The 24,037-nt window shown below is 37.8% G+C and overlaps 1 protein-coding gene across 1 annotated transcript in view; it reads left to right on the top strand.

The window, feature by feature from the left end:
- The window catches only part of DTWD2 (DTW domain containing 2), a 50,392-nt gene that overhangs the window by 9,036 nt on the left and 17,319 nt on the right, over nucleotides 1–24,037 (top strand). Inside the window, exons 3-5 of the mRNA XM_031064298.1 lie at nucleotides 2,547–2,639; nucleotides 5,958–6,052; nucleotides 13,782–13,971. Of these exons, the coding sequence (XP_030920158.1) occupies nucleotides 2,547–2,639; nucleotides 5,958–6,052; nucleotides 13,782–13,971 (378 nt within the window). The remainder of the gene's footprint in view (nucleotides 1–2,546; nucleotides 2,640–5,957; nucleotides 6,053–13,781; nucleotides 13,972–24,037) is intronic.

Genomic DNA, 24,037 nt, shown 5'->3' with positions numbered 1-24,037 from the left:
AAATTCTTTATTTGTCATAGTCTGTGCTCTGCTCCCTGCAGATCAAATTATAGGCAGAATTTATTTTTGCAGCTATTTGAAAATACTTACTTTCCAGGTAGTTTTCTTTTTTTGGTTTTTTTTTTTTTTTTTGGGGGTTTTTTTTTTTTTTTTTTTTTTTTGTTTTTTTTTTTTTTTTTTTGGTGTTTTTTTTTTTTTTTTTTTTTTTTTTTTTTTTTTTTTTTTTTTTTTTGTTTTTTGTTTTTTGTTTTTTTCTGTGAGATTAACAAGGCCTAAACTATCTATGAAAAATCCAAACCAGTGTGGAAAATACAAAAAGCTTACACCAAAGGGAGACTTGAAAGTAAGTTATATCTAGTGAAATCTGTTATAATTAAACACCCTGAGGTCAGAAATTACTGGGAAGTTCTTTTGTGTGCTTGTGAGAGGTAATGAACAGTGTAGCTCATGGGATTGAAGTCAACAGCTAACTGTTCTGGAACAGCTTGCTTTAGTAGATTTTCATGCCTTCATCTCTCTTCAGCAGAAAATGTCATGATGGGGAGTACCTTGTAAGTGAAACCAGCTGTTGGAGTGAACCAACTATTGGGGAGAAACCAAGGAGTCACACTTTGTACGCACACCTGAGTTTCTGATGTACCTGATGATCAAAAAGAGGATGAACTTTGACTTAACAATCAGGGCACAGGCAAAAAAACAGCCTCCACAGTATTTGCTACTTCTAGGTTATTATCAAAACAGAGATTTCTGTTTAAATTGCTCACATCTGAGAACATTTGGGAAAAAGATAAGGGGATTGTACTGGAGAACAGCCCATCAGACCTGGAAGTCAGGTTGTTTTCAGTTCATTCACGACGAAGGTCCTGTGGGTAGCCCGCTGAGTAGTCAGGTTACTGAGTGCTTCATTTTAGGCCTGAAGCTTGACCATTAATACACCAGAATGTGCCAGATTTATGCTGCATTAGCAGCAGGAAAATGCCAGTACTAGAAGGGAAAACAGGCAGCAGGCTACTGGAACAGTACACCAGAAGAGTGTATCAGAATAATTTCCAGTTTGTCATTACGTTGATTTATTGACTGTGAGTCTTTTAGTCTAAATATTTAACATCAGTTTTTCTGGTACTTATTTTGAGAAGTACCAATTCCCTGTTTTGCATCAACATTGCCCCCATCCTCCCTTTGTATTGTGACTGGTGTTGGGTAACCTTTAACTGTATATCCTGTGAGAAGGGAATATCCTCTGTGCCTCTGTTGTTGGGGCTTGAAGTACAGGTTTTAAATTAGCACAGTCTGTCAACTGATAAAGAGGAGATTATCAGTTCTTACTGCCTTTTTATAATGCTGCCATTTACTATTAAGTACTAATGTTTGAATGGGGATCACTTGTACTGGTGTGGATTACTGTAGCATTACTTAGTCCACCTGTCTGGGTGCATGTTCTTGTGAGCAAGCAAATTCATTCTCTGTCAGGCTCATCATTAATTTAATCTGAACCTGTCTTCAGAATTCACTTCTTTGAATCACATCTGCTGCAGTGATTCATTGTTCTCCTGTGTGCTCAACCTATGAACTGTTAATAGTAAAGGTTACAAGGAGGGTGCAGGTGAAATTCTGCTCCAAGTCCCTGTCACTGCTGAAAATTCTGACTTTGTATGTTTCAAGCATATAGAGTTTTGTTTGCAGAGATGGTGTGATTTTAATTGATGAATACATGTAGGAGTTTCACTGTTAAGAAAATTCTTAATTTTCCTGAGTAGTTGAATAATCTATGTAAAGAGCTAGAGTGACATCTGCCCATGGATGTGCATGCAAGTGTGTGTTTTTCTGCAGTGACAGTTCAATTTCTCTGTGTAAAACTTCAAGCTTACTTCTTTGCTTCTGTTTATTCTTGATCATTCAGCAGATCAGTTTCATACTAAGCGTAAGTTAATTTCTTTAGATACTGTTCTTCAGCTAGTCATTTCAACAGCTTGAAACAGTACACTAAAGAATTTTAAATACATGTTTTTCTGACTTAGATTGGATGTCCCTGATAAGGATTTTTCTGTTTTCATTCTACATGTCTTCAGCATAGATGGAATTATAAAAAAGTAAAATACAGCGTGTCTGGGTTTTCATGTGTGTATATGTCTATATTGTATTCTAATCAATCATTATAAATATAAACTGTAAATATTGTATGTTCTATTATAGGTCATCATATTGTTGAAACTAACTTGTTAGGAAAGAAGTAATAGACTTGTCTAATAAGGGTATGGATACTAGTAAGCTGCTCATCTTGAAGATGACAGAAGTATTTTTAGAGTGCTGTAACCCTAACCAAACCACAGGAAGTATCTGAACACTGTTCTCAAAATGCTGTTTCAATGAAAGTCTTGCCTCTTTATTTTTAGAAGTGAAAGGAGTTTCAAACCTAAAGTTACATGAGGTTTAATATGATGTCGTTAGGTGAAGTTCTTAGGGAATATGTATTGTGCAATGTAGTTATATCTTCTTTCACAAGCTGTTGATTATTTTTATTGTTCTCTCACTCCCTTTTGCCATGTAGCCGTCCTGAGAAGGTGTGTTTGTGTCCTTTCCTGCCTGTACATCCACTAAAGGTCTCCACCTGCTTGTATATAATTCAGCATCCAGCAGAGGTGAGTAAGGCTAATCCTAATGCAGCAAATGGTAGGCAGGAAGAAACAGCTGTACTGTCAGCTCATTGTCATGCTTCAGCCCCAGCCATCAGCTGAGTACCATGCAGTACCACAGTATTGCCCCTCTGCCAGATGGGATGGGGATGAGAAGCAGAGGGAGAAAATGTAAAACTTTCTGTGAGAGAGATAAGAACAATTTAATAAGTTAAACCAAGTGAAATACAGGAGCAGTAGTACTACTACTACTGCTACTATTAATGATAATAATAACAACTGATGCATGATACAGTGCTCACCTCCTGCTGGTGCCCAGCCCATCCCTAAGTAGCAATGGCAGGTCCTGACCATCCCCAGTTTAAATACTGGGCATGATATTCATGTGAAATAACCATGTTTAGCCTGTTTGAGTCATCTGACCTGGACATGCTCCCTCAAAATTTCTTGTGCAGCTCCTCACTGGCAGAGCGTGAGACACTTGAGAAGTCCTTGGCTTAGGTAAACACTACTTAATGTACTGATGTTCTCGTTGTGGCTATCAACATTATTCTCATCCTGGATCCAGAGCACAGCGTTGTATCAGCTACTGGGAAAAATTAATTATATCTCAGCCAAAACCAGGGCAATCATATAATGATTTTTCCTTTTAAACATCATGACTGAATGCCAGTTCATCTGAGTTGCTATATTTGTTGTTCAGTTCTTCTGAATTATTGTATCTTTGAAATCACACCTTATTTCTGTAACTCCATGCATGCAAGACATCTCAACTGTATAGTCTTACTGGAATTGAAATCTACTTGCCTTTGTACAAATTGTAAGAATGAAATAACATTGTTATTAAGTAACATTAAATAAAGGCACATGGGTGTGACTGGTGGGGTATCTTGTACAAGGCCAGGAGTTGGACTCAATGATCCTCATGGGTCCCTTCTAACTCAGCATATTCTGTGATTCTGTGAACACTATGTCTCACAGAGGTGCTAAGAGTTGATCCATGGAGAAATGTATTTTGATTACAGCAGTGGTCTCTTATTGATGTTAGTGTTCTGTTAAAATGTGAATTAAGCTATTCAACGTGGTTATGACCTTACCTGTTTCCCCAACGAAAAACTGTGGTTCAGCTTCAGAACAGTATGTTTTGGTTTACCAATAGGAGGATGTACATTGATGTTTTTCTCTTTGGTTGACAGCAGCCTATGGAGGTGCATCATAAGGTGTTTAGAAATTGTACCACAGTTACACAGATCTGGGTAGATGGTGGGTCTGCAAATCAGACTGTGGAATTCAGAAAACTGTACTCTAATGGTGCAGCTGTTTGCTTGACATTGCACAGCTGTTAAATCAGCATGCAAAGAGTAATTTCCTGAAGGAATTTAAACAGAACACAAAAAACTCCAATTTAAAAAAAGTCTTCTCTTGCAGGGAAATAAAACAGAAGCCATGACATGTTTGGGCCCTAAATGGGAAAACTGATTTTTAATGGACTGTGTATAATAGAAATACTCCTCCATGTTACTTCCTGTCTTCCTATTTTAAAAGTACCTGAATATACTCTGAAATCACTTGCTGGGAAAAAGAAGTTTAAAAATATGTCAGAGATATTGAATTGGCATTTTAATTGTGTTGAATTCCCTGTTCATGATAGAGAGTATTAGAAAAAGTCTGCAGATTTTTCTAGATTTATGCAGCATTCCTGTGTCTGTCTGGCAGGCTGTCTACAACTTTTTATTATTTAGCAATCAGAACAGCTGTCTGTTACAATGGGATGCAAGTTTTCTATTACTCTGTGTTGCATAATGATAATTTGTAGAATAAATTATCCTTGTAAGACCACTATGGTAACTATCCAACTGTATGAGGGCCCTTGGCTTATCAGAGATAAGTCCTATTAAATGGTGGAAAGCTAAGAACAACATACAGTGATCTTTGGAATTAGTCACAGGTGGTGCTTTTGATTGCATAACTGCAGAGGCGTACATGACAAAAGATAAGTTCCCTTTGTTGCTCACACTCAAAAGACAATCAGTCTCGAAGGCAGATGAGCCTTTTGGACTGTATCTGATCCTTCAGTCTGCTGTTGCATTACAGATACACTCTTAACAGTCTGGTTCAAAAATAACCCATTAAACTAACCAGGTAGAGAATATCTTTCCCCTGCTGCGCGTCAGTCTTAACTGTCATCCCCCACATGCTTCATTGTTGGCTTTGAAAGTCTGCAGTGCATTGGATTAAGCCTTCAGCTCTGGTCAAGTGGTGCTATTGAGACTGGTACTGAGGGAAGATAGTAATGCAGAAAATCAGGAAAAACATTTTGTGTGTTTGGATTAATGTGACTAATGTCTTCACATTCACACTATCCAGAGGCCAAGCTGCCAGATAGACCTGCACAAGTATCAGGTGTTGTGAAAGGGAGAAGAATCACTTGCTGTAGAACAGTGGATCACATGTGAGAAGTTGTACTGTCAAACTTCCATTTTGCATAATAGCTACATGAATATTTAGATTTTTATTTGTGGAGGCATCCAAGGGCAATACAGCGTTCCATGTCAAGGTGTAAATACTTGGTTTCAGATTAGTGTTGTTGCATCATTGCTCATCATGAGACTAACTTAAAAACTAAAAATATAGAAATCCAGCATCAGGACTAGTGCAAAGGTGATAGAATTATTTGCTCAGTCTGATTTTTTTTTCTTTGCATATAGGTAAATATATAGATATAGATATATAATATAAATATATAAGTAAATAGAATAATTTTGTAATTTTTCCTTTTTCATGCATGCTGTTACGATTCAGCAGTCAGTGGCATAGCTAGGTGTACAAACCCCTTTTTGTCTTACCTTTGCCTTTGATTATTCTTGGAAGTGATTGCAAATAAGATGTACTTTTCAAAACCTGAGTGATGTGTGTAACTCAGGACAGAACTCCGAAGCATCTATCTACGGAAATTAAGCCCTACCCTAGTTTTCTGCTGATCCTTATACTATTTCATTAATGCTAATGCTTTTTTTTGCCCACTGTTTATTATTCAGTAATTTTTCTCAGAAGTTTTGTTACTGTTTTTTATACTGATAGCCTAGTTCAAATTTATGATGATGATCATAGATTAATTGAGACTGAGTTCAATATTGTCAATTAAAACAATACAATCTGAAGCATCAAGATTGGGTTTTTTTCCCTGAAGATTTTTTGTCCTGTTACCTGCTAAAATTTTTTCTCTGTCTGTAGTCAACAGAATTTGATAGAAAATAAAAACATTAATAATTCATAGAAGGCTTTCTTGATTTTATTCAAGAGTAACTTTTCTTTTTTTTACAGGAAAGTAGAGTGTTAAGAACGGTACCTTTGCTAGCAGCTTGTCTCCCTCCAGACAAATGCAAAATTTTGGTTGGTCGACGTTTTAATGAAGACAGGTGAGCAGGATTGCCTGTGCATTTTCTGACTCTTTGTAAATCATAGGAATATATCTTTCAATGTCTTTTAAAATAGCCAACTGTGTTCTTAATTTTTATTTCAAGTGCGTACACTCACATTCTGATTTCCATAGATAGTCAGAAGCATTTGATATTCTTCCTTCAGGTTATAGTCTCAGTTCTGCACTCTTGGAGTGTTCACATGGCTACTTTCAAACTCTTATCTGTTTCCAGTTCTGTTCTTTCCTTGTACTAGGTCTGTCTTGCTATTCTGTTTTGTTATTTTTTGATTTTCTTTATCTGACTAACCATTTGGTGTCACTGAAGTAAAACTAATAGTTTTTACTCAAGTGTGGGAAATTGAGAAAGCAGCCTCATTGTGAGTTTAAAACTCTTTAAAATTTAAAAAAAGAAATATTAATTTTCTTCTTCCTCTTAAAATTAATCATAAGAAAGCATAGCTCTCAGAAATTTTAAATTATTTTTTCTAATATTCTGAGACATTGGAAAATATTGCTTTCCCATGTAGCATCTTTAATCTTCATTAGATGAAGCTAAATCTTAGAAACCAGGTCTTGGTACAAATGCTAGTGAAGCTTTACTACATACATTTTTAATAAAGCAAATAGAAAGTGTGAATACTTAAAAAGGAAATTAATTCTCCAGTTGAGTTGAATCCTTAGAGGAACTTCTGTGAGTTGTTAATATTTGCTGTTTTCTTTTCCTTCAGTAAAAATTGAATGTTAATGTTAATACACGTGACATGGTCAGCAAGGCCAGTTGAACGATACAAAAGTGTGGGGGGGGAAGAGAGGGGTAGGGCATCTGTTATCTCAATTCAGTAAATTGATTACTTATTCCTGAACACAAAGTTAAGGTATAATTTACATAGCTGGATATACACTGTACAGTATAGTTTTCTGAAACTCCAGTTACAAAAGCCTTTATATTTGAAGGATCTCTATTAAAATACTCTCTACAAAGATAGAGAACTTCAAAACAGTGGAATGTAGCAGGATGGGCAAAAATAAGTGCTAATGTCTTCCCTGCATTGTTCGTAGGCTTGTACAACTGCAGTATATTTGCTATTCACTAAGGAAATGTTAGGGCAAAAAACAACTATTGTCTCTTATGCATGAATAAAGTACAGTTTATTGGATTAATGCTCTTTTTAGGATAGTAATAAAATTTTGTAGGCATTTGTTTTTGTATAATAGTACTGTTTCACTCAGAAGTAATTGTGGGCCTGTATTGACCAGAGATAATAACTGTATCTAATATCTAACATGTTGAAAGTTTGAATTATTTTGGTACCAGGCTTTTTTAAACAACCTTGTCACTATAGTTTTTAAGTTTCATTTTATATTTTGTGACTATTTGGATGGGGTGATTTTGTCTTTATTTTATTTTTCTGGAAAGGTAATCTAATCCTCAAGTTTTCCCTCCTTGCAAATATTCAGACTTTGGTGATTCTGGATGCTGTGATAAAATTACAAATTCTAATGAAGGAACACTTACAAAACCCCAGATGCAAATATTTCTACATCCACCATCCTGTTACTTAGGACAGTGTGGGAATAATTAGAAATTTATCTGCATTGCCCTCTGAAATCAAGCCACACAAAGTGCTGGTTCTGCACCTGGGAGGGGGCAACTCTGCCTGTGTGTGTAGACTGGGGAATGAGAGGCTTGAAAGCAGTGATGTGAAAAGGGACCTGGGGGTCCTGCTCAGTAGTGAGCCAGCAGTGCCCTGGCAGCCAGGAGGGCCAAACGTGTCCTTGGGGGCATCAGGCACAGCGTCACCAGCCAGGCAAGGGAGGGGATTGTCCTGCTCTGCTCTGCACTGGGGCAGCTTCACTTTGAATACTGTGTGCAGTTTTGGTTACCACAACAGGAATGACATTGAGCTGTTAGAGAGTGTCCAAAGGAGAGCAGTGAAGGTGGTGAAGGGCCTCGAAGGGAAGGCGTGTGAGGGGCGTCTGAGCTTACTTGGTCTGTTCAGCCTGGAGAAGACTGAGGGGGATCTCATTGCAGTTACAACTTCTTGTGAGGAAAAGAGGAGGAGCAGACACTGATCTCTTCTTTCTTGCAACCAGTGACAGAAGCCAGGGTAATGGCCTGGAGTTGTGCCAGGGAATATTTAGGTTAGATACCAGGATAAGGTTTTTCACCCGGAGGGCGGTTGGACACTGGAGCAGACTCCCAATGGAAGTGGTCACAGCGCCAAGCCTGTCTGAGTTCAATAAGCATTTGATCAATACTCTCAGGTACGTAGTGTGACTCTTGGGGTCCTGTCCTGAACAGGGATGGGAATTGAGTCAATGATCCTTGTGGGTCCCTTGCAATTCAGCATACTCTGCGATGTTGCGGTTCTTTGACTCTATGAAATCTCAGTATAATTGCCAGCCCTCCGGCAGTTCAGTGGCCTAGATTAGAAATTAAATGGACCACTTGGGAAAATTTGTAGCTTCACTTTAAAAGTAATAAAATACAACTGTTGATTTTCTGTAAAGCTGTTTAAGGTAATTGTATACAATAGATGTGACACTTCGTAGTGCTTGTTCACAAACAAGATTTCTTACTATATCAAATATCAACGAATTGAGTTTTGCCACTTACCGAATAATGTAAAACTGGTTACAGGTTGTGGTTCTTTATTCAGATAACTTTTCTGTGAGCTTTTTGTGTGCTTTGGTGTCATTATGCTATCAAACTAAATTCATGCATTTTTGCCCCTTAGCTCAGTCAAGAATGACTAGATGCAGGCAGAGATCATCAGCTTGTCACAGCTTTTGTCATTCTGTGTGTGAAAGTAATTAGTGCTGGTTAACTGAACATGGCTAATTTCCATCCGAAACTGTACTTTACCATGTCAAATTTCAGATCTCTCAATATAATTTAGATAACATTCTCTCTGGCTATTTTTTCTTTGAGTACTATAGACTTCAGCTTTGCAGTAAGTCCAGAACAGTTCCTTTCTGCTACTCCCTCCTCCTCACACTTTCCCTCTCCCTCAGTGTGTGTGCCCTCCTGGCTGCAAAGCCTTTCTGGGCATATTCATGGGGAACACACAACAACTCTTCAGCTTACTTACTACCAAAACCTTGAAAAGAGGTTGTAGTGAAGTGGGTGTTGGTTTCTTCTCTGACCTAACAAGCAATAGACAGAACGAGAAGAAATGGCTCTCAAGATGTGCTTCAGTGAGAGGTTTAGATTGGAAAATTCCCTCACCAAAAGGACTGTCAGGCAGTGGAACAGGCAGCCCAGGAAAGTGGTTGAGTCACCATCCCAGGAAGTATTTAATAGACTTGTAGATAGGGAGTTTGAGGATATGGTTTGGACAAGCAGTGTTAATTGTCCAGTTGGACTTGATTGTGTTTGGGGTTCTTTCCAATGTAAACAGTTCTATGATGATCCTTGTGCTAATGTTTCTGTTGTTAAAGATTATGCTTTACATACAAAGAAAGTAGATAAATGATAAAAAAATAGATAAAACAGAGGCACTCTTCCTGGATATCTCTTATGCTTCTGTCCTGACCCTAAAGGCCTCTTTCTGAATGTGGAAGTGACAGAGGGTAGTTACTTTTTTTTTAATCCATTTTATTACTTGATGGAAATTACTGCCTTTTAGGAATTACAGCAGTCCACAGTCTTCCAAGCACAGGAGTACTGAGAGAGGCAGGGGCCCCTGCCTATAACTAAGGTGAGATAGTAAAAATGATAAGAAAAACTGAGAAGTCCTCATTAACCTGATGGTTTTCTACAGATTATGTGTTAGCATCTATTCTTTATTAGTAGTATTGTTTGCTACTAAATGGCGGTGTTACATTTTTAAAATCTGAATGCTTGCTTTTCACACTGGATCCGTGTTGAATTAAAACCATCTAGAGAGTTTGAGAGCAACTGAGTAGATGTGTAATGAAAATGTATATGGTACAAAAATGGGATTATGTTTAAATTACACATTTCAAGAGCATGCATCCCAGAAGTAATGAAATGCTACTTAAGTGCAGTCATGAGAATGTATAAATCTTCTGTGACAAAGTGGTTGGATATTCAGACAGGAATGAAATGTCTGAACAGTTCTGCTTAGCAGAGATTGTTGTTGTGCTAAATGGATTATAAAAACCTACAATACCTGCTGCATACCAAAACTAAGGCTGATTTATAAGAGAAGCAAGTATTGTAGATATTTCTCTTATGGAGCTCAAGGCCATAGTTGTATCTTACAGCATAACTTTTAAATTGTGTCGTCTGTTTGAGCTTTATGTTAGCTGCTGGCCATGTCAAGCAGATAAAAAATTTGTACTGATGTATTTATAGAAAGAGAAAATTATTATCTTCAGATTGATCTTACTTTTCATTATTGCAATAAAAATCTAACCTGGATTGAGGTGAATTACTACAACTGTAAATTATACAAATTGCTTTTTTTTGGGAATGCCAACATTTTCTGGAGTTTGAAAGTCTGCAAGTACTGTGAAGTGCCAGTGAAAGTATTGGTAATGTCATAGTGTCTGTATAAAGGATTTTTCTTCAGCATAGTCTTTATAGAGGATATTCCTTCAATTACTTGAAAACATTCTATTTTAAGGATGAGAGCAGCTAAGGGCTGTCAATATTAATTGCATATGTACTATAGAATTACAGAATACCAGCGTGGAAGGAGCATGGAAGGGGACTCTGATGACCATCCGGTCCAACCTTTTTTTAGCAAAAACACAGTCTAGACAAGATGGTTAAACCTGCTCAGATGAACCTTAAGTGTCCAGTGTTGGGAAAGTCATGGAAGTAATGCTTGGTGGGAATTAAAGGGATGGAAAGACTAGGAAGAGGAAAGACTAGGAGAGTTGTAATTGTTCATATTGGAAAGGACATGAGTCAATTGCAGCTTTCCAGTACAGGAAGGGAGCCTACCAGATAGATGGAGAGAGACTATTTACAAGGGAGAATGGATTCAAACTGAAAGAAAATAGGTTTTGATTAAATATTAAGAAGAATTTTTTTACTTTGGGGGTGGTGAGGCATTGGGGCAGGTTACCCAGAGAAACTGTGGATGCCCTGTCCTGATATGTTCAAGACCAGTTTGGGTGGGGCTCTGAGCAAACTGCTCTAGTAGAAGGTATCCCAGTTTGTGGCAAGGAGGTTGGAACAGGATGATGTTTCAGGTCCCTTCCAAGCCAAGCCATTCTGTGATTTTGTGATGATTCTATGATCCTTGGATGTGTATGCATTGAAAACCAGTGTTTTCAACTGAGTTGTCAACTAAAACATCAGTTGTGGTGTTCATAATATAAACTTAAAGAGCTTCATAATCAATACGGATTTGGAATAGTTTTAATAATTCTTTTTTTTTAATCCTCTAAGGGGATTTAAAATCTCTTCTGTCTCAGAATTAGGATCGTTTAAATTGAAGACTTGGGTTCTCAAGACAAACATGAAAATAATGACCACTTTTAAGCCTTGGGTACTAGATACCCATGTAATGGGATGGCCTCTTGCTTTTGATTTTATGTAACAAGATTGTTGGTTAAATTAAAATGATACCAAATTATTATAGTGTAAGTAGGGCTTAAAAAATAGTGGGAAGAGCTGTTTGCCACAGGCTTATCTTACAGATTTCCAGTTTCTATTTACAATTTTCCTGTTCATTTTGGAAAGACAAATCATTATGTTTTGGTTTTGTTTGTTTGTTCTTTGTAGTAAATGACATTGATAGGAATGAAACACAGAGTTGAATCAGTCTGGACTGTTTGCTGGAGGGAGGATGGCTGTCAGTGAGGGTGGTCAGATGGTGGAATACTATCTCCAGGCTTATTGGTACACTGAATTCCATTCCACATTCATTTCATATACATCCTGTATGATCCCATTTGAGTCTTAATCTCAGGATCTCAATGTCTTGCACTTCAATCCTGTCTGAATTTAACATTCTTAAAATTGTTTTTTTCACATGCCTCCTCAGAGAGTGATAATAGAGTGCAGGTTTAAGTACACCTTGTATATATCAACTCAAAATCCATTATGAACCATTTCTTTCTTCCCTAGTCCTCCCCACTCCTACCACTGCTTCCACATACAAATGCAGGTTATTGCTTGATTTTTGGAGAAGTGGCACAGATGCCTGGTTTCTGGAACTTAAAAGGTGACAGTGACAATAGGAATTCCTCAGTGTGAGCTTAGATGTTTACAGTGTGCCTGTATCTGTGATCTTGCACCAAGTGGATCTTGATAGGTATCATGAAGAGCCCACTTTATGTACTGACTATTGTTAATCTCATTCCGATACACCTAAGATGTGCTGGCTTCTCTTTCCACTTCACATGGTGTTTCAACTGCATAAAGCTCTTCTCATCCTACCAAATCAGTTTACACCTTATAACCACTGAGGTACTATGTAGAATTAATTTCTTATTTGATGTCACATGCTTTGGGCAGTCAACCCTTGCTTTATATTTCTTCATACTTTCTGATTGAAACAAGACTGAAGACTGAGAAATTAATTCCAGACAAGTAATGCAGTCTTTATTACAAGATTAGCCTTTTCTTGGGTTCTCCCCTGTCTGCTTGTCTCTTCCATTCTGGCAAGACCCCATCTGGAGTACTGTGTCCAGCTCTGAGCCCTTAACACAGAAAAGATATGGGCCATAGACATGTTGGAATGAGTCCAGAGGAAGGCCATGAGGATGGTCAGAGGGCTGAACATGTCTCCTATGGGAAAGGCTGAGAGTTAGAGTTGTTCAGTCTGGAGAAGAGAAGGCTCCAAGGGACACCTTATGGAAACCTTTTGGTACCTAAAGGGGATTTCAAGAAAGCTGGAGAGGGACTTTTGTAAGGTCTAGAACAAAGGAAATGGTTTTAAACTGGAAGAGAGTAGTAGATTTAGATTAGATACTTGGAATAAATTCTTTACCCTTATGGGGTGAGGCATGGAAACAGGTTGCTTGCAGAAGCTGTGGCTGCCCCATCCCTGCAGTGTTCAGGCCAGACTAGTTTAGGCTTGGCTTTTGAGACCTGGAGTACTGTTTAAATGACAATGTCTTTCACAGGTTTTTATAGGCTAAGGCAGTGGTGTCCTGCAAACACTTCAGGAGTTTCCATGTACATTAACTGTACACTAATAGGCAGCTGTTACTCCTGTGGTACCACTGACAAGTGTAGAAGCCAACAGGAAGGAAGAAGAGTGTGTAAAAGAATGGGAAATATAACTGTACCAGTTAGTATAAGTAGTAATTAAAAAAACCCCAAACCAATGGAAATTATAACATTTTAAAAAATGTCCTGTAGGTGTGGACTATGAATTGCTAATATTTTCTCTATATAGAAGGTTAAAAATGGGATAATTGCAGTAATTTTATGCCAAGTGTTTGAAAAAATTTTTCTAGAATGCATGTATTAGATTTTGGTAAACAATACAAAATGTCTTTGGCTCTGATACACATTAGAGTAGTGATTAAGCATTGCAAAAGATATGATATGTTGCTTTATTCAGCTTTCATTGGTCACTTTTGTGGTTGTTTTTTACTGCCCCCACTTAGAAGCTGCCCCCACTTTAGCTGTTGTGGGAAAACCAGCAGCTTTGGAGGTGTTGGAAGGAGAAAGTGATAGATGAGAAAGGGAAATTTAAGTAAAATTTGGTGGAGATGAGTGGGAGTTAATATTTGAAAGTATGTGTACATCATGAAAACTTTCAATAATTAATTTAATTTTGTGTTTCTGTGCATTAAAGGTATCCTGAATTAGCAACTGTGTGCAGAAATCCCAGTACTCTAATTTTGTATCCTGGAGCTGAAGCAACCAATTTGGAAGAAGTTGCTGTGATGTCTTCTAGTCCATCTGTTATGATTATCATCGATGGAACATGGAGTCAGGCTAAAGATATATTTTACAAAAATTCTCTCTTCCGCCTTCCCAAGCAAGTGAGTTATAAACTGTAAAATAAAAATTCAAAGTTTGTCTAGTAGATTCTTGCTTCTAATGAGTTAGAAGGGAGTGGTTTTCTGAGGATGTAACCAGCTAACAAGAGAAAGACAATTTGAGCAATTATTTAGGCGATATGTGAGATTGTAAGAAAGATGATTGTAAATATTGAGGGTTTCTACTTTCTCACTTGAAATTTGCTTTTGTTTATTTTTGAGCTAGCGTATGTAACTTCATAGTGAATCATTGTTTTGCAAAATTGAAAACTAATTTGTGTAGAAAATTTTAGTGTCTTGTTTGAGATGTTAGAATACAAAGATTGAAATAAGTGTTTCTTTTCCCCTGCATAAGTATTTTACATTGCAGAAATAGGAAAGCTGAAAGTTGAATTTTCAGCCTCTTAGGAAAGGGTCATACTCTTCTCATGTGTAGTCTCCACCATATTAAAAATTCTGTCTCAGGTAACATTTTACAAATACTGTCCATTTGACTGTATGAATAATTTTGTATCTATATCTTAAAAGTTTTCCTCAGACTAGGATTGTTTGTGTACATTTAATTTTTTGACAAAGCTGCCATTTTTATTCAGGGACATAACTGAAAGTGTATTTTAGAAAAAGTATTAATACCAACAGTTTTACTAGTGGAAAAAATAATTCCCTTCATCATTGGATCATAATTAGTATCCCTGAGGATGTTAAAATGGGTATTTTATTTTTAATAATGGACAGCAAGCTTATGGATCATTTTACATACAAGTAATGCTTTTAAAATTATTAAATCCTGCCTAAGGCAAATTGGAGCTGATAAAGACTTTGAATTGATAGAACATGTAAAAATAATGGAATGAAAATGTAGTAAGATACAACACCTAAAGAACTCTTGGAAAATTGAGCAGTAGTGTTGACTATAATGCATGAAACCTTATTTAAATATATAAATAATTTATCTTTTAAAAAATCCATAATATGCAGTTTGTTACTTTACATGTATTCTACTGTTGCATTAGATTTCACCAAGATATTAAGATGTATCTGTGCACTACAACAAATGAAAAAAAACATTTCATGTTTACAAACAAATGTGTTCCTATCATAGGAGGTTATTACACCACAATGACTAGATATAAATCACATCTACATGTGATTTTATAGACGCCTAATTTGCCCATAACTGTTTTCTGTATGTTAAGATGTTTTGTGCAAAATTTCATAGCTGTAGGAGCAAATGTAGGTGTAGAGTGTTAGTCTATAACCCTCTGTACATGAACATGGATAAAAAGATGTAGAGACGTGACAGCCCAGAGAGATTTTCTGGATGGAAGTTGATAATTGGGTACTGTGCACCTTTCCTCCCTGCAAGTGGGCACCAGAACTAACGACTGGATATGGTTTGTCACTGGGGTGAGTCACAGACTTCCTTTCTGAGAAAGTTCAGAGGCATTGATTTATGAAACAGTGATGCAAGGGATCATACTTCAAGCTCTAGGAAAAAAAATCAGCAGACAGCATGAATATAAAAAAACATTCTTAGGAGATTTGCTTCTTTGTGCATACATGAATTCTGTATTGCATCCATTGCAGTCTTTAACATTCATCAACACTCAACTTCTTATCTGGCCCTTTTTTCAAGGAAAGGTATATTGTGACATCCATATCCTTCTTTTTTATTGGAATTGCATTGCTGCTCTTGTTTTAAAGGGTTTAAATTCTTAGAGTGAATGAATACAGTGATACAGTGGTTCTTGAAGTATTAAGTTAATAGAAGTATTAATTTTTTCTTAAACTATGGTAGGTGGTAAATATATCAGAGCTATAATCAATATTTTGTTTGATTTTTGTTTTATATACTACTTGATACTTTCTATTATTCAAATCACATGGATGTGTTATGATGACATTGTTGGAGTTCCCAAATGCAAAAATAGCTTCCTGCAGGAAAAACTGTTTTCCCATGTTGAGGTGTGACCTGGCTGACATCAGTCTCTTAGATCAAGTTTAAAGGTTACATTTAGTGGTTTGACTGTTATTTTTGCTTTATTTGCTCTGTGCTGTGCCAAGTTAGAACTTGCGGTGTAGCTGCAAACAGTCACCAGTGAGATAGGTAAGGCTCAGTGATGACACCCACTGAGCATGGAGCAGTGCAAGAGCTGTGTTGGAGTGCTGTGTACACACCTGGATGCTAGACTGAGTTTGGTTGTTTTGTGTTGAAATTATCTTGAGGCACCTGTGCAGCCCTCTAGAAACTTCTTAATGGTTAAAATTAGCAGTAATGTGGGAGAAGGTAGTTATAAAACTGTCTGCAAGTAAACACCAGTGCTGTTAGGGACTAAAGTTTGTTCAGCCTTCGGCAGTTTTCTGTTTCATCTTTCTCACTGATCTAGATATCATAGCCAACACCGTAGGGTTTTTCTGGCTTTTTATTATTTCTACATTATTTCTTGTTTTCTACGTCATAGTTCATATTTAAATGAACCATGTAAATAGTTCTCTATTTGAAAAAAGTTTTTGCTGATCATATCTTGAAACTTTGGGTTGATATTGCAATTTTCTGAGACAAAAGTGAGTAGAATATCCCTGTATTTGAAATTCAAGAAGGCAGGCTTTGGCCCCAGAGAGAGAATAAGGTGGATATGACAACAGCTATATAGAGGGGATGTTAAAAGTGAAGAGGATGTGATACCTGTAGGCATTATCTGTAATACAAAAAGAAACTAGACTTATTCAATAAATGGTGATTTGTGCTTTTAATCAATATTCTGGAGGTGGAAAAGAGCTATTTTAGTAATGAAGTTGTTAGCAATTCTTAACTACAAAGACACAATCGATTGGAGTCATTGAAAGGAATATTTAATTATATTACTTTACAGCTTTGCTGATTTTGGGTAATACAAACTGCTATGTGGAATGATTTTCAAGATACTGTGGGATATTTTAATAAACTTGGCTGTTGTTTTAAATTAGTATTAAAATCTTGAGATCTCCAATAAAAGCTCTGTTAATTAACAGTTCAGTCAGCAGAGCATTTTTCCTTGAAAAAAATGTTAAAAGAAATTTAAATTGCGCTCTTCCAGAAAGCCCCAGAGGAAATGGATATATATGAATCTAACATATTTAACTTTATCAGAAAAATGTAAATTTATGTCTTGATCCAGAATCATTCTTATTGTATGGAATTTTTTTCATAAATTACAAAGCAAGGTTGGACAAACTTTTTAGCAAAAACCTATGAGGCACTGGGGTTAGGGTGACTTTACAGAATCACAGACTCAAGTAGATTGGAAAAGACTTTTGAGGTCATCAAGTTCAATTTAGGACAGAACACCACCTTGCCAGCTTGTTGGCACTGATACCAAGCACCATATCCTGTATTTCTTTAAAAGTCTTTTCCCCACCAGGGACAGTGACACACTCCACTGGCTCTCTGACCAGCCCATTCCAGTGCCCAGTCATCCTTTCTGTAAAAAAGTTCCTCCTGATGTTCAGCCTAAAGCTCCCCTGGAGCAGCTTTAGACTGTGTCCTCTTGTCCTGTTTTTAACTGTGTGGGAGAAGAAATGGAGTCCCACCTGGCTACAATCTCCTTTCAGGGAGTTGTGGAGAGTGATAAGGTTTGCCCTGAGTTGCCTCTTCTCGAGGCTAAACACCCTGAGCTCTCTCAGCTGCTCCTCATGTGACTTTAATAGTCTTTAATATGATTATTACATTGATTATGTAGGGTAGTCCATGAACTAGCACCCTCTGGAGAAGCACATTATCCCAGGATGTTTTGCATAGCCACAACTGAGGAAGGGGTCTGCAGGCTTTTGTGCAACAGGTGCTGTTGCAGTAGGGATGCAGAGAAGGTATTCAGTTATCTTGGAGAAGTTGATGCAATAGTTTGAGAGAAGAACTAGCCGTTTGGCACAGTTCATGTGATGGTGTATTGTGTGAAGCAATCACAGGCCTCTGTGGGTGAAGCTGCTTCTGTTTATGAGGAGAAAAGCACAGCATAGTGGGGAGAGATGACTAAACTCCTGCTTTTGGCTTTCTACTCCTTCAGCACTTCAGCACCAAATAAGAATTTAAAAAGTTAACCTGAAAACCATATATATAAAAAGTAGACAATCTATGCCAAGTGCTTATTGTTTCATTGGAAGTAGGTAATTAGAAATTATTTTTATTTCTGGAGCAGTATTTCTGGATCACTGTTGTAAACCCAGGAATATACTGAATGAATTATTTCTATCACCTGATATTGTTTTCCTTTTTTAAAAATCCAGTGAAAATCTTTGGGTCATCATACTTTTGTGGGATAATTGTAGAAAATAAATACCCATCCTTTAAAAATACTTGGAAAGTGCTACACAGTGGTTGTTGCGTTTGCTGGCCACTTTTTGGAAGGGATGAGAACTAAACAGGAAAAGTTTACAGGACTTCCTGGATAGTATGGTTTACTTATTTCTTATTATTTTTGCCATCTTCCTTGTCTTGTGGCTGCCCAAGGTGCAGCTAGCTCAGGACAGGAGGGTCCCTGCCTGGCGTGCAGCTCCCTCCTTCCCCTCTCTTCGGGTATTTTGAGATTATCTTCCTGTGACATTGAGGCAGAGCTGGGTTCCAGGGCTAAATGTGGTGGGATCTGAGGAACTGTGTGATTGTTCTGAGGCTTTGATGGGCTTTGCACTGAGCCCTGTGCCCACTGGCGGGGAGATTGGTCATCTTTTAGATGAAGGCTTTGAGTCCCTTCTTTGTTGTATATGTTTGCCCCCCACCCTGGACCTCCAGGATGCGTGCTTGTCCCAGAGGTACTGTGCTGCTTTCTGTGTGAGGCCTTGTCCATGAGTCCTGCTGGCACACATCTGTCCTTTCTCACCTGTCATCTCATCTGGCTCACCTCTGCAGAGGGGACAATAGAGTCCTTCCCTTGCCTTGTCTGCCCTGCTGGCAGTGACTCAGCCCTAGGGAGGGGCTCAGTGCCCTCAGGGCACACTGGCTCTGACCTGGGGCTCAGCAGAGGTTTTGCATCTCTTGGATTCTGGTTTTTTTTTGGTGCCTATGTGCTCCCTCCTCAGAGGAGAGGAGTCTTGGGTCCAGAACAATGCATATCAGTGTGTGTGATGAGACTGAGCAGCAGAGGCACTGGGAGCTGTGCCATGCCATGCTGATGCCAAGGGGACTGTCCCTGCCCAGGTTCTGGAGCAGCTCTCACCACCTCAGTGTCATCACATTTTATTTTGCGAATATTGAGGGGTGGGAAAAAGAATTCATATTCTGGTATTCAGGTACAAATAAATAGTTTTAAATGAATGTGGAATGGTGCATGGAAACTGTATTTCCCTATAATTTTTAGCTGAGGCATCAGCATCGATCTAGCCAACAGTCAAGAAAAATTTGATTTTAGACAGTCAGGTATGGGGCATAAAGTGTAGTTCACTGTTAATTTTTTTTGCTTTTTCTTCCTATGTTGTTATGTGTAACTTTCTAACCTAATAATTTGTAGTGATTTGACATTTTGTAGTGACAAAATACTTTGTAAATATCTCAGAATATTTTCATGAAGTCAGTGTTCCAGTTTTAATGTTACCATTTGCACAGACTGTTTAACTTCTTGTTTCTGCCTTAACTCACTGTTAGTCTGAATGGTGTGTCTGCTTGTACATGAGTGGCCTCAGTTCAAGGCTGGGGGAAGCTTTATATTCATTGTGACTTTTTAATTCTTTGTTGATGCACTCTTCTGCCATTTATTGGGCATAATAATGTCAGCAGCATTGTGCCAACAAATTATCCTATTTATGCATTCATCACAGCATTGCTGTTATTCATATATTCAATACCTCATTTTCTTTTTCCGTCATGCCTTCACAATTTCTAACACATCTATTTTGTTTTCCTTATACTTTCTTCGCTACATGAAAATTGGTATCATCATCTGAAATCTGGTTTCTTACAGCAAATTTTTAACCTTTGAGCTTTACTGTTTAGTTCAGCTTGCACTGTATGCTTAAATCTGCTTGACTAGTCATGAGCATTTGTAATGTATGCTTGTATTGTCAAGCACTGGTTCTCAAGCAAGTTGATGTCTTGATATCCAACTTTAGATTATGCTTGGGATCTCTCTTGCTCTTCCTCTCTCTCCCTTCTCACCGTTCCTTCCCTGAGGTGGAATTTATTTTCTAACCAGCTTTCTTGGAGCCCAAGATGTCAGTTTTAAAAGAGTTTAACAGATCTGTCTGCAGTCTTGCTTGGGCTTTTAAAAAACAAGAGGTAGTTTGGAGATCAGGGAGTCATCATTAAATCTGACTTACTGTAACTACTCCTTTAACATTTGAAAATAATTTGTGTATTTCTTCTCCTGCAAGAGAAATCAGATGCCATATTGAGAATATATGGCAGAACCATCCAGAAATTGCAGGAATGTAGGTGTAAAGACTAATTGTTATTCAGAGGTTTTCACAAACACTGCCTATACCATAATTTTAGTGAAGATTTAGAGATTTGGAGACTAGAGTTTTTTATCAATATCAAGAGCATCTATTTGCAGTAACCCTTGTAGAAAAACAACCTTTAATAGTCAGAAAGTATTTCAACTGATGCAAAGCAGGCTTTCTACATGATCATTTTTAGTAAGGGCCATGTAATTTAAAATCGTGATTATAATTTTGTTGATCTGTTCACACATCTGCATCAGAAGAGTGCTAATCTCCTGTGTGTTAGATTGCATTATGTGTATATAAGGTCATGCATGACTGTTCTAAGGAGGAAAAGTCATTCCTCCAATGCTCGAAACTTCCAGGACAATTGATGCACATGTTCTTGAAATAAGGATAAAGTATCCAAAATGATCTTTTGAACACAAAATTTATGTTCAGCTCTAGAATTGTCAGTTTTCTGAGGACAGTCATGGGTCAATGCTTTCTTACCCAGTCAACAGCAAAGACTCAGAATGTCTTAACATCACAATTTAAGATTATCACAGTCCTTGATGATTGCATGAGTACTGCATGTTGTTGGCTGTGTTTCTGCTTATCCTTTCAGATATCTAGGTACACTGCAGTAATATTAATAACTTAGTGGAAAATCTGATTAAGAATAGGATTAGGAGATCCAAGGATATATGTGCAGTATTGGTCTAGCTCAATGTGACTGTTGAAAACAGGTGACGTATCTTACAAATTTACTGAAGCTGTTTACCCACCTGCTTCATGGCTCCTTCAGAAGTAATCTGACTGAATCAGTGCAAAGGTCACTTTTTGCAGATCCCTCACCAAATACCTTCAATAGAAATAAGTGTCTTACAAAGAAATGCTGTCTTGTTTAAAAAATGCTAAACAAGGCATCAGTAACTGATCTGTTTTCATAGCGATTGTAATTTTATTTTACGGTTTGTAGAGAAATTGTTAGTGAAGCCTGCAGTGAATCCAGGTTGTTCAACATATTTTGAAGTAATACCAAAGATCTACTAGTTAAGAGACAAAATGTCATCATGGCAGTAAGTAATTGAAAGTGGGAGTGATAACTCAGTGGAGAGTTCTATATGGAGTGTGAATTACAGTAACTGGACATTAATACAGTACAGGAAATTCACTGTAGATAAATGTTAATGAAAGCCTATTAATTTTTTTTTTTTTTTTTACAACTGGGCAATTTACTTGTCAGCAATGTGATTTTGGGATTATAGTAATAAATTTCATGCAAAATTTAGTACCCAAGAGCTAGATGCACATCTGCTTGCTTGAATGCACACATGCTGTCCCTTTCAGGCCCCGAAGCCTCCTATTAAAAAAAGGGCATAAAAATTCACAGACAACTAGAGGAGACCTCAGGGCTCTAACTACATTATCTGTGTACATTTTGGACTTTTCATACAGAGAAGACAACATTTCAAGTCCTGAACCAGATTTGGAATTGTTAAATTGTCCTGCACTTAGGCAATACCACTGATGATGAGATTTTTCCTGCATTGAAATCTTTGCACAAGATACACCTTGAACACTTCTTGTTGTAATACAAATAAAAAAACTGTTGGTGCAGTACAGAAATTCTTTTAATTGTTAATTGGAACTGGGATTCCAATTTGCTGATCTTCTGTTTAGTAGTAGTAATCAAATATGATGACTGATTAACTTTATGCAAGACTCTCTCTTAATGTGCAGTCTTTGTAGATTTACTTCCATCACATGTAAAGTAATACCTATAAAGCCCCCCAAAAATGGCTTGGCAAGCTTCTTAAAGGGGCTCACAGTTTTTCATGTACTCAGAGTTAGATGCATAGGAGAAATGCTGACAAGATATCCTCAAGCAGTCAAAAAACAAAAAAAGCTTTAATGGCAGCTTCAGAAAAGCAGAGAATGCTGGCAAAAGTTTAAAGCAACATACAATCAGTATAAAACACTTCACAAAGCATTAACTTGGTGCCCCATTCAATTTAGCAGGCTCCAAGCCCATCCCATTTTAAGTTTCTCAAAACTCCAGGAAGAGGAAATTAGAAGAAGAAAGAGAGAAATACAAAAAAGCTGTGGAAAAGAGCATACACTTCTGGTTCGTGGTGTTCAGCTGATAGGAAGTCCAGCAGGAAGTAGAGTCAAGACCTGTGCTTGCTTTATGTCCTGGCTAAACTACCCTTTGGCTTTCCTGCGCCCTTTCCCCAGATGGGACTTCCCTCATCTGGCCACTCTGGGGCAAGACTGGGGCTCCAGGGCCAGGTGTGGAGTATTGCCTGTGTTGTGCCAGGGAGTGCTGGCCACTGTAGGGCTGGGATACAGGCCCAGAGTAGAGTGTGCAGTGCGAGACATTGCCTTATCAAAGGCAAGGCCCAGCCCAGGATATGCTTTTATGCTCCATGAGCCCGAAATGTTCCAGCCAGCAATCCACCCAGTCTCTTGGATACCCTCTCCAATATTTGTTTGTACCTGAGTTCGTTGCAGCTCACCTTACTTGCTTTTTACTGCCTTGGCAATTAGTTCAGAGTCTTCTGTAGTGTATACAAAAATTTCTTTTGCAAATTGTAGAACCATAGAATGGTTTGGGTTGGAAGGGACTTTAAAAATCATCTAGTTCCAGCCCTTTCTACAGTGAGGGGACTACATCAGTGGACAGGGCTACAGGAAAGGGCTACAGGTGTCATCTGTCTGGACTCCTGTAGAGCTTTTGAACTTTTGACAGGGTCCCCCACAACTTCCTTTTCTCTAAATTGGAGAGAGATGGATTGGATAGGTAGACTGTTAGGTGGATGAAGAAGTAGGTGAACAGTCACATCCAGAGGGTAGTGGTTTAGTGAGGGTCAATGGCTCAATGTTCCAATGGGAATCAGAGGCTAGTGGTACCCTCAGCAGTCTCTACTGGAAGCAGTGTTATTTAGTGTCTTCAGTAATGACACAGACAAAGGGATCAAGTGCACCCACAGCAGATTTGCAGATGACTACAAGCTGAGTGGTGGGATGACACTCCTGAAGGATGGGATGTCATTCAGAGGCATCTGAATGAGCTCAAGAAGTGGACCTGTGGAAGCCTCATGAGGTTCAACAAATCCAGGTGGAGGGGTCTGGACTAAATGACCCTTGAAAAGTCCCTTCCAATTAAACTATTTTATGATTCTGTGAAAATAAATAAATAAATAAATAAACTGAGATTTTTATGTCTTCCTATGTATGATGGGCTTTCAGCTCAGGTATCCTAGCCAAATTTTGCCCAGAGTAGTTAAACATTTTCTTAAATTCAGTTTTCCCCATTTTTCCTATTGAATTTAGGTATTCTACATTATACAGTTTGATGGCCTTGAAATGAACTAGAAAAAATGTGATCTGCTAGTAGGTAAGGTAAATGCTACCATATGCCTTCTTTCTGAAACATTTTTTTAAGCTGTTTGCTCATATTTATATGAGATCCTAGGAATCCTGTGGTAAAATGCATTCATCATAAAGCTGTTAAAATAGGTTGTACATTTGCTGCCTATTAAAGGTAAACATAATGGTTTTGAGGCAAGACCTTCAGGATGATTTATGAACTTGTTTGTGGCAATAAACTGTGAAGTTTCAAGGTACTACACAAATGTTCTTACTCAGCACTGCATTTGTCAAAGGGTCGTTCCTG

This window comes from Geospiza fortis, unplaced genomic scaffold (assembly GCF_000277835.1).
Source record: "Geospiza fortis unplaced genomic scaffold, GeoFor_1.0 scaffold1111, whole genome shotgun sequence".
NCBI lineage: Eukaryota > Metazoa > Chordata > Aves > Passeriformes > Thraupidae > Geospiza > Geospiza fortis.
The sequence above is the reverse complement of the archived record's forward strand: the minus strand, read 5'-3'. Positions and strand labels throughout refer to the sequence as shown.